We start from the raw sequence: 10877 nt of genomic DNA on the forward strand, positions 1-10877 counted from the left end.
ACTGTGCAACCGGCCCCTGATATACCTCCAAAATCGCTCTGCACCGATGTGGGCGGTATATCGGGATTAACTATTAGATATCTATATCTATTTGAATATATTCTATATATCAATAGGAATATATACTTGATTATAACACTACAAACCGGGAAAGACTACGTCTATTATGATATATCTATATTTAACAACAACGTCTAAACGACTACACTGTATCAATTTGTTTCGAAGCTCTGTATCGGAACGACATTACTGACGTCACGTCGCAGTCGACCTGAACCCACCTACTGTATCTGATTCTCGATTATTTTCGCTTATTCGCTCGCTGTTTTGGAGGCTTTAGAGGTTTGACCCAGTTTGAATTCCGCTCGACACATATCGAACACTCGTTTGTTGACGATAAAAGCCAAGAAAACCAGACAACCTTGAGACGAGTTCAACAAATTGAAGAAATACCAGAGATAATCGTTATTTACGAACGACGCTACGAACCCGACCACCCACGTGACCCCAGTCACTACAGCCATTCGGTAGAAAATGAATGTGGTCGTTCTCATCTGTTTGGCGTTAGATGAAGAAGTGGACATCGCGGAAAATGACCGGTGAATGCGGTAAACTGTAGCTACGAATAGAATCATACTGACCAGATCGATAATACCGATCGGTAGAACGAACGCCATCAATAGGGAGAAACTGGAACTAAACCAACAAGTAACGGGGCTTCCGTAAACCGCACCGGAGTACTGAGTGGTATCGGTGTTGTGTAGGACGATACAGGGTCCGACAATGAGGAATGGAGAAAACCAAACTGATAGTAGATAGTACAGTAACGTCTTAGGAGAATCGATCAGTTTACGAATAGTGGAAAATGTAATGAACATGTGAACAGAAACAGCGGCCATAGACGCGAAAACAACCATCCAAATATAGTGTTTAACAGCGGCCATCGACACGCATAGTAATCGATTATCAACGCCGATCAGGCTGGAAATATGAAGAGTTTGAGCCACGGCGAGAGTTATACAGAGATTGACGATGAGTTTACCGGGTAGAGTTCGCAGATCGGGAATATTCAAATAGATTACGACCGTTATCACGAGACTGACGACGGACAGACAGCTACAGGTGAAGGTAATCAGGAAATCGTGATCGGAAAATAACGAACTGACCGTTATTTTAAATTTTGAATTGTTTCGTCGTCTGCAAACCATGGCTCCTGTACTAGAATACACTCGCACGCAGTCATTGATTTTAGTGGAACATTTACTCGATTTTAATATCTGCATTTTTCCGTCGTCTCTGGTAATTTGAAAAATTCTGTAATATTTAAAAGACGGGTTGGATTGGGCTAGAAATGAGTTACTTCCGGTTTGGGTCATATTGTTTTCTACGTCTGCCTCTGTATCGATGACGTCACAGCGAGTATTCTTAGTCAAACTCGTAGCCGACAACTCGTAACCGGAAATGGTCACCAGACTGCCATCATTGCCGAATTGACACGTGATCATCGCCTCATATTCGCTCAAGATTGATTCCATAGTGACGTCACCGAGAAACTCTTCGTGATTGGTAAGCGTGAAGTCGCGTCTGTACAATGACGATTCATTGCTTAAAGATGATAAACTTCCTATTTCTGAAATCTTTGATTTATGGACATCGCCGCAGACTTTCACTTTGAAATACATCAATTCAAACCCGAAGTTTTTCATAACAAATCGCTGAGTTTCGTTAAAAGTAATAAAGAAAGATAAATACACGCGTACGGATATTATAGGCCATTCGTTCTCAACAAGCCGACAGACAGCGTTGTCTTCGTCGGTACCCAGGAGTCGGTATCCCCGTAAACAGCCGTATCCGCGACATCTACGCGTCTCCTGGTCAAATATTTCGTTTGTTTCCGAGCAAAGAAAGTCTTTCGGCGCCCACGAGATGACGGGCATTCCCGCAGTTCGAAATTCTACGCCGTTCGCGACACTGAAATCGAGTAAGATGTTCAAACCGAATGTTTTTTGGCCGGTTAGATCATAGTTACAAACTAAGGTCGATTCGTTTAAAACGCTGTCACTCAGTTCACATTTCATACAGTAATAATTACGGTATGTTTTCACCCGTCCACCGACTACAGCTGATATCGGGTTAAAAACCCGTCTGCATTTAGACCTTAAGTCTTGATCTGCTGACTCGTTGCAGTGTGACGTCACGGGTAGGTTACTGCGCATGCACGGCTGTAAAACCATGCGAACTTTCCTGTGATGCGCGTAAGATAAACGACAATCTTCGGGCAGCCGAACCTTCGCGGTATCGTCGCTTAAAGACGCGTTTTGCACGCTCGTGATGACGTCATCGATTCGTGTGGTTTTAGTGCACTGCAGGACGAGACTAGCCGGTTCGTATTGAGTGTCGTTGAACCCGTGACACATCGCGCAATACATATTCTTAAAGGGAAGCCAGTCGTCGATGTAGACGGGAATCGTCGTAGCTAGATTACTGGACGGCGATTCGCAATAGCGACGCATGTCTGAATTCAAGTCGAAATCACTCGGGCACCGACTGATCGCTATAAAACCTTTTGACTGATACGTCTCGATTCCGATTCCGTATATACAGTCGGTCCATTGAATTTGTTGTATCGTTTTGTTTCGCCTCAATTCGTCCACGTCGCTTCTCATGACGCACTTTCCAACCAGGTCACAACAGTTGTTAAACAGTCCGCAAGTACATAAATTCGCCAAACAACCCGTGACTGGACAAACTCGAACTAAATCTCCATCTTCATCTATTTGCTCCGATGCCACCTTGTAATCTCCGATCAATTGGTTTTTTATGTCGCCTCTTCCGGGAATTTTTCGACCAGGAATCCTACCTGCGTTACCCGTTATCCCAGTTCCGGGAATCTGTCTACTCGGCATTCCAGATTCGGGGAATCGTTGGGTCGCGATGAAATAATCTGAAATTATTACAGCAATTAGTTTTTTTTTCGATAAACCCTTCTTCCATTTTTAGAACTTCCATTTTGCATTAGAAAATCTTAACCCCAGTAATCAAAAAGGCCTTAACGTACGTATAACCGTACGGTATAGCTTAGAATTCGATTAACATCGTTTACGTTTTTTTTACGTTTCGTTTACGTACATTTAGAACGGAAATCGATCGGCGTTTTGGAAAGAGTTTAAACGCGTACCGTACATCGTTGTATCGGTTTCAAACGCGTTCAAATCGCGTACTGTACAACGCGTTTCAATTGGAACGATAAACGACAACGCGACCCGTTAATTTTAATCTGTACCGTACGTTTTTTTTTCTTTCACGACGGTTTAAAAGTGTCTGTATTTGTATTAACATGCGAAAAATACAATATAAACATGCATTATAAATGATTAAAATTTCCCCTTGAGATACAAATGGATTACTCAACCCTTAAATAATTTCTATTTACACAATGACAAATGGCCAACTGAATAATTTAGAACGGAATAAACATCTCCAAACGTTCTGGATCCAGTTCCATCGTTCTAAGATGAATTTTACTCTAGAGTTAAAACATTGAAAATGAAGTGATTTTAACTCTGACTTACGTAATTCTGACTGACAACAGTGGAACTGGATCTGAATAATATAGTGTGAAATGCAGCTAATATCTAGGCTCCTATAAAATGTACAATAGCAAGAGACTAAGAGAGAGCAAGAGATTGACGTTTGTATTTCTTCTTTTGTTTTTCCCTCTCTCTCCATCTTTTTTTCTTTGAATATACATATATAGTGCTTGCTGTTGCGTCCTTTTGGCCTTTGCCTGGCCCTCACGAGAAAGCCTTCTCAATTGAATTTTTGTTCTGTTTGTGAATATTTTCATGGCATGCTTTCTTATAAAATGAATATAAATCGAACTAAAGAATAGTTAATTTCGACTTACCGGTGCAGACGACCAGCAGAAGAAGAAATCGATTCAGGACGGATCGATGATACATCTCAAACCGGTATAGAAACCACACGACTGCGACTCGTAAATGAGATCGAGTTAGATCGATTCTTATCTTATAAAAGTTAGATGTATCGTGTTCAGATGAAACAAGAAGCTGATTGCACGAATTAATTACGGATGATAGTTAATGGACGCGTGAGATTTTAATGACGAGGCTTCGAAACAAACATTGACATGCGCTTAATTCTCTTCTATATACAAATAATGGCTTTACGCCGTTAAGGTGTTTGTTGCGCTTACCGGGATCAAGAAATCAAATCTATATCATGGACTGATTCTTTGGTGTTGAAATGCGTAAAAACGACATCTGGTTGGCACTATTCATACACTATTTTCAATTGTCTTTTAATGCGGCCACATAAGATGTATAGATGCGCTCAGATTCAGATGTATAGACTCGTATCTGGGAGTATGTCGGGCTCGGGTAGAGCCGATCCTACCGAACTGGTTTTAGCTCGAAGGAGTTTCTTTTAAAAAGTAAGACATATCTATGGCGGCTGATTCGGGCCATGTAAACATTCTTTCCGTCCTCCACGAAAACAAATATTACCGCGCAAAAACAAACTTTTAACGCGCAAAAACAAAATAATCCGTTTTTGCGCGGACGTCAAGTAGCGCAAAAAAACATATATTCAAATAATTTACGCGCGCTACGTGGTGTCACGCTGTCGCCATCTATTAGATTAAGCAGTAACTAAAGAAATAATTAATCTATGCAGTTGTATTGATTGATTTAAAAGGAAAAAGGAAAACTAACTTTACTTAAATTAACGACCCCTTGATGAATACAAATATACATATATCGCTTGTTATGGTCTTCGATTGATCACAATACAATGAAGTTATATTGAGCTTGAAAATACCGATAGTTGAATTTGATTGACCGGCAACCAGTCTACCACTTATATATTGATAACGTATGCACATCAGCCCACACAAAACCATATTAATAACGCGTGGTTGTTATTAATGTATAGTAACATATCATAACGGTTTTTACGGTGTCACAAAACCTTTTAAAATATGAAGAAAAATATCGGCGTAATTTTCTGCTGGTTTTTTACCGTACATATATAGATTTATCTTCATTTCTGAGAGATTCATTTTCTGAGAGACATCTAGCAGAAAATTGCATTTGAATCTGGAGCACTTGGTACGAACGTGTTAGATAGAAATACCGTACACGTTATACTTTCACATAGAAAAAACAATTACTATATTAGACCATGCATCCAGATTTGTAGATACAGATTTATTAAAAATAAATGCTATTGATGTTGTTTGTTTGTTTGCTTTACGTCATTTAGGTCTCTATTTGTCCCATGACTAACCGTATTGAATATTTTGTAATGTTTCAGCAGATGGGTATAATAGTCGGGTTAGATTGAACAAGCTATTTTCAGCATGTTCTACCAGTTCCATTTTATATTCAAATCTTATGTTAATGAGGGGTGGGACTAGGCAGATCTATCAAGTTATCACATACTTACTGTTTCATCTAATAGCAGCAGGCGTAATATCATAGCAGCAAGCGTAATATTTTTTAATTTCACGACCGCAAAAAACAAACTTTCGTTTTTGCGCCCGCGCAAAAACAAACTTTTAGCGCGCAAAAACCGATTATTTCGTTTTTGCGCGTTAAAAGTTTGTTTTTGCGCGGTAATATTTGTTTTTGTGCGGTCATATTTGATATTTGCGCGTTTTCGTGGAGGACGGAAAAAAATGTTTACATGGCCCGAATCAGCCGCCATACATATCTACCACTCCCTTTAAGTAATTTATATCACGTTCTCAAAATACTTTGCCCCTCAACAAACAATTGGTGGTGGCACCCCATCCGCAATCACATTCGCAATCAACTTCGGCATCCAGTTTTATAGTATAATACATGGATTCACCCCGTAATACATAGGAATATAGCATCCACGCATGTTATGTTGCATTATATATTATATGCATCATTTGACATTATCATAATACATTTAAATAGGTTACAAATGTAACATGATTCGAGATTAGCACTGACTGTGGAATTAAGTCATATATTTCACAGGGATCACGTTTCATATGTGTTTGCTCATTTATATTACATACGACTAATTTACGCGAAGATTAAGCTATCAGAGACACGTGTAGCATCGAACACACCCCTTCTCATCCACGCCGACTGTGAATCGTTCGCGATCATGACTGAAGTTCTAAACAAATTTGCTGGAGTGTGGGTGAGTACTTTTTGAACGTTTGCCGATAAATTGTGATAACGTGTGATGATGGAACGGGTTGCTCTGAACAGACGATGGGGTTTATTATAATTGAATTCAAATCGCCTATGAATCAAGCCGGGTGTAATAGATTACCACAATCAATCGTGAATTTTATGAGTTGGTTTATGAAGCCGATACACTGCGTTTGTATATGGACAATCATTGTATAACTGTTTGTGTTAGCTGCGCAGATCAGGGGATCTAGGTATGTTAAATTAATTTAGAGCACAATTTGGCGTATATAATTTAGCGTCTCTTATCGTCCAACATCCAGCAGCAGTCCGAACGATCCATCCACAGTTTTGTGGGATTGATTTGACTCTCAATCCGGTTCTACAAGTACAATGTGTGGGTTTGATGTGACTCTGGATCCATAGTTGTGCGGCTTTACATTGATTCTGAACCCAGTGCTGTGGGTGGAATTTGACTCTCGATCTAAATCGACATTTGCGGATTGGTCTTATATGACTCTAAACTCAGTTCCCCAATTGTGTGGCTGTGTTGACTCGGAACCCAGTTGCACGGTTGAGTGTGTTTACTTTGACTGTGGACCATAACATAAAATTCCTGGTATGCAAATTAGGGCACCAGAACGCCAGAATGCAAAAACGAAAAATGTCCGTTTTTTTCATAAAAGAAAATTCGACGTTTTTCATTGTTATGGCGGGCTCGCCAAAACGGACTTTCATAGAAAAATTGACGTTTTTTTCGTTTTGGGGTACAGGCGCCCTCGTTTGTAACCAGGAATGTTACGTTTTGGCCCGAATCAGCCACATAGTAAACGTTTAAAACGTATATGCTTTTCTATTTCAGATGATGCAAAATGGACGTAATTCGGCTGAGGACCTAAAACTGCCGCTTGTGACGCCATCTGGTGATGAAACCGCGAACGGAAGCCGCGTAACGCGTTTCCTATCTTCGACGGCTCTAGTCAAAGTCATCGCTTTCAACTCCGTATTTCTAGGCGCGTTAGTGACTTCGGTAGTCATCCCGATTCTACCGGCGCTACTCGTCGACTTCGAAAAACAAGCGGCTCTGGCAAGCGGTGTCAACTCGACGACCGGAAGAGTGGCCGAATTTGAATACAACGGCCAATACCATCCGTGCGCGCATCGAAACGGAAAAACCGTCGAAAAAATAAGCTTTATATTTCTAGCGAAACCTTTCAGCGAAATGCTGACTAATCTAATCACCGGAAGAGTCGTCGATTCGTTCGGGTTTCGAATCCCATTATTACTCGGTTCGGCGTTGAGCATCGCGTCCGTAATCGGGTTCACGTATGTCGACACGATCTTGCTGATGACCTTGATGCGGATAATAGAGGGCGTCGGCACCAGTTTGAGCGTCGTATCGTCGCTGGCTTTGGTCACGAGCGTTTTTAAAATGGACGACGAACGAACGAAAGCGATCAGTATCGGTTACATGGGTTGGTCAGCAGGTGTCGCTCTAGGTTACCCGTTCGGTGCAGTGACGTACTATTTCTTCGGGCGCGACGTGCCGTTTTTGATGCTAGGGGCGCTGTCGATTATAGACGGTATTTTACGATTGGTCGTTCGCCCGCCTGTCAAGAAACCGGTGGCAGCCTCGACCAAATCTGCGATGGAATCGAAACAGAATCTGACGGAATTAATACGAAATTCGCACGTGATTCTGATAGTGATTCTATGCTTCGCGATGTACACGATATGTGGCGCGTATTTGACCCTTGCGCCCGATTGGATGCTGCATGATTTGTGCGCAACCATGTGGCAGGTTGGCGTAATACTATTGATCGGCGCAGTTTTTCAAACGGCCATGAAATATTTCGTCGGTTGGTACGGAATTCGGGTCGGCCGTTGGGTGTGCGCCGTCGCGGGGTACCTCATACTCGTCGTAGGTCTATCAACCTATACGCTCCCGCCATATATATGGGCCCTGCTGGGTCCTGATCTCGCGATACGGATCGGCTACGCGGCCAATGCGTGTTCGCTGACGTCACTACTGGCTCTGGTTTGCGAACGTAATTTCCCAAGCCAACAAGGCTCGGCGTTCGGTATTTATAACGCTTTTACGAATCTAGGTTTCGTCGTAGGGCCACTGATTAATATAGGCCTTTTACAGGTGGTAACTACGACTTGGTGTCTGAGGATGTTCGCCGGTATGTCACTGCTGTCGGCTTGTTTGGCCGTATTTCTCAAATTCGCGGAGGACGGCAACAATGATTCGGACGTCGAAGAATTAGTGGAGCCTGAATGAGGACCCGGTCTGTTTACTCTCTAAGTCAGAACACCAGTGCCTTAAACGTAGGTAGGGACTACACTCGGTTATGTAGTTTTGGGTCCCGGCTTAGCATTCTTCTATTTTCACTCAGGACCTAGTTGCGCAGTCTTGAAAAGTCCAAAAGTAGTTTTGAATATTAAGACTGGACATATGATTTACCTATAGAATTTCAATTATAGTTAAAGGCAGTTGTTAGATTGGCTATTGAAGTGAGATCGTCATAAAGCATTTTTAAATCTAAGTCAGAACTGTGCAACAGACCCCAGGAATCGAATTGTCAAATCGAAAAAAGTGGGAAACTGGGGCCCAGGATTTAACTCACGAATTTGTTCTCACAATTGTGGAACTGGGCACACAACTGTAGCGCCGGGTCGATCTTGTTCAGGAAACAATCTCACGACATTCACGCATTTCCTTTCGGTGCTAAATACCTCGACTCACTTTCAAAACTTCAAGCAGGCTAATTTCTAAAACTATAAAATTTCATTCTGTTTCTTACTAAATATGCGGCTGAAATAGAATAATACGAACTGCGAATTGTAATGAACAATGATGTTCTTTATATAACAAATAATCTCCAAGTTTTTGCTACGTATGTTTTTCAAATAAGAACAAAATGATTTCTGAAGCAAAAAATACATTAAATTAGGGCAAGGTCAGATGTTACCGTAGATATGTACTTCCAATGTCCAAAAGGACTGGTCCAACTAAATTGTCAGCGACCCTTTTTCTGTTACGACTAGAGACGATCGACGAATGTGGCGAAAGGATTAATACATCGTTTCTCCTAATCGGCCGGGTCATTTTGTAAACTGCAACCAAATTTGTCATCATTTCTAACTGTCGGGTCCGTTATTTTTTAGCTGAAAAATTATTCAAAAGGTAATGTAGGCCTACCGGGTAATTAGGCAGCCGACCGGGTCATGCTTAGCAGAAATCTGCAATCATCCGCCACTCCTGATATTCCCCTCGCGACGGAGACTTCCATCGGAGACTTCCGGGTTCACACGTGTCTAGACAAATATACTTGAAAATAATTTTCGAAATCCGAGTCTCAAAATCATTGAAGAATCATACGATATATGAGTAAGATATTTCTATAAGACACGAAGAAAAAAGTTTCCGCCGGTTGTTAGACTCTAAACAAACAGTTTCATAAATAAAACGATTGCTTTTCATTGGAATAAATACAAGTAAAAAGTCCCTTTTGCAATGAAATAAATGGTTGAGTTATACGTCGGGAACGCCCCCTAGCGGGATTGCTGGTGACAAGGAATCGTTACGCGCTCAACATTTTATAACACGAGAAATGTAAAATATTTGATGACGTCACTTGTTATAGAAATCTTTAAAACCGATAGAATATAAAAGGAACTGGTTTATTTATTGTAGACCTGATTTTTTTTTTTTAATTTTCAACTCTACCCCCAGTCTCCACTAGTTACATGTATCATTCCACGCACGTGCGGGTAATTACTGTCAAACATCACGTGATCTAACAGATAACACCTGTTCACTGACCGCAACTACATTATTGACGATAAATATGAAAATATGCATTTTCAAATTTTGGACTGTTTTCGGAAAATGATACGGCGCAATTTTCAAATCTCGATCTTGTACGAGCTTAAAACCATAGATAGAGAAACAACAAGATTTGAATATGTGGTTTAAAGTTATCGGCATCTGTGACAGTCCGTTAGAACATTTTTTTTCGATGATCCACTTTGATTCTGTTTTGATAAAAGCGTTATCTTGATTTTCGTGTTTATTCAAAAAGATCCCACCGCACAATCAGATATCCATGCGCTTCACTTAGCTTCAACTCAGTTATTATATTGACTGAAGAGTGAATTGTCGAAACAGATATTGACGAAGTGTTTTACAGAGACGCAGAATATTTTGCAGTAACAGCAGAAAATATTACTGGATATTATTAAAACCTGAACGCTGTTCGGGAGCGACAGTAAATATATTTTTAGCAAAATAATTGCACATGATTATAAACAAGATATATTGAAACACGTCTAAATTTAGAAACTGCGGTAATTACAGCGAAACCGAGAACATGAGAAAGTTTCACAAATACGAGACTGGCGCCAGTTTGATGGGAGATCTTAAAAAAAAAATAATTAGACTCTGATCCATTCGTCAACATTTCATATTAGCAAATTCGTCATTACATTGCAGCTACTCTTTAAAGAAATGTCGTGAAAACTTTGGAAATAGTTAGAAATGTGTTTGTTTTGAAGCGTGAATTGTGTTCAATATGCAGCGAATGAAAGCGTTGTTCGTAGTTTTACTGATCGCTTGCGGAGACTGTATATTTACGCGGGCTGATCGCACAAACTCTGTCGAGGAAGCCGCGTCTGTTACAG

General features: G+C 40.7%; 2 protein-coding genes across 2 annotated transcripts; one reads left to right on the forward strand and one right to left on the reverse strand.

The window, feature by feature from the left end:
- Positions 1–311: 311 nt before the first annotated feature.
- LOC141911247 (uncharacterized) lies at positions 312–3185 on the reverse strand. Its single transcript, XM_074802234.1, has 2 exons — positions 3179–3185; positions 312–2944 (listed from the first exon to the last, which is right to left on the reverse strand). The coding sequence occupies exons 1-2, from the start codon at positions 3183–3185 to the stop codon at positions 312–314; spliced, it is 2640 nt and encodes an 879-aa protein (XP_074658335.1).
- A 2977-nt stretch (positions 3186–6162) lies between these two features.
- LOC141911248 (chromaffin granule amine transporter-like) lies at positions 6163–8475 on the forward strand. Its single transcript, XM_074802235.1, has 2 exons — positions 6163–6198; positions 7054–8475. Exons 1-2 carry the CDS (start codon positions 6163–6165, stop codon positions 8473–8475), a joined length of 1458 nt encoding a protein of 485 aa, XP_074658336.1.
- The last annotated feature ends 2402 nt before the right edge of the window (positions 8476–10877 follow it).

This window comes from Tubulanus polymorphus, chromosome 9 (assembly GCF_964204645.1).
Source record: "Tubulanus polymorphus chromosome 9, tnTubPoly1.2, whole genome shotgun sequence".
In the NCBI taxonomy this organism is placed as follows: Eukaryota; Metazoa; Nemertea; class Palaeonemertea; order Tubulaniformes; family Tubulanidae; genus Tubulanus; species Tubulanus polymorphus.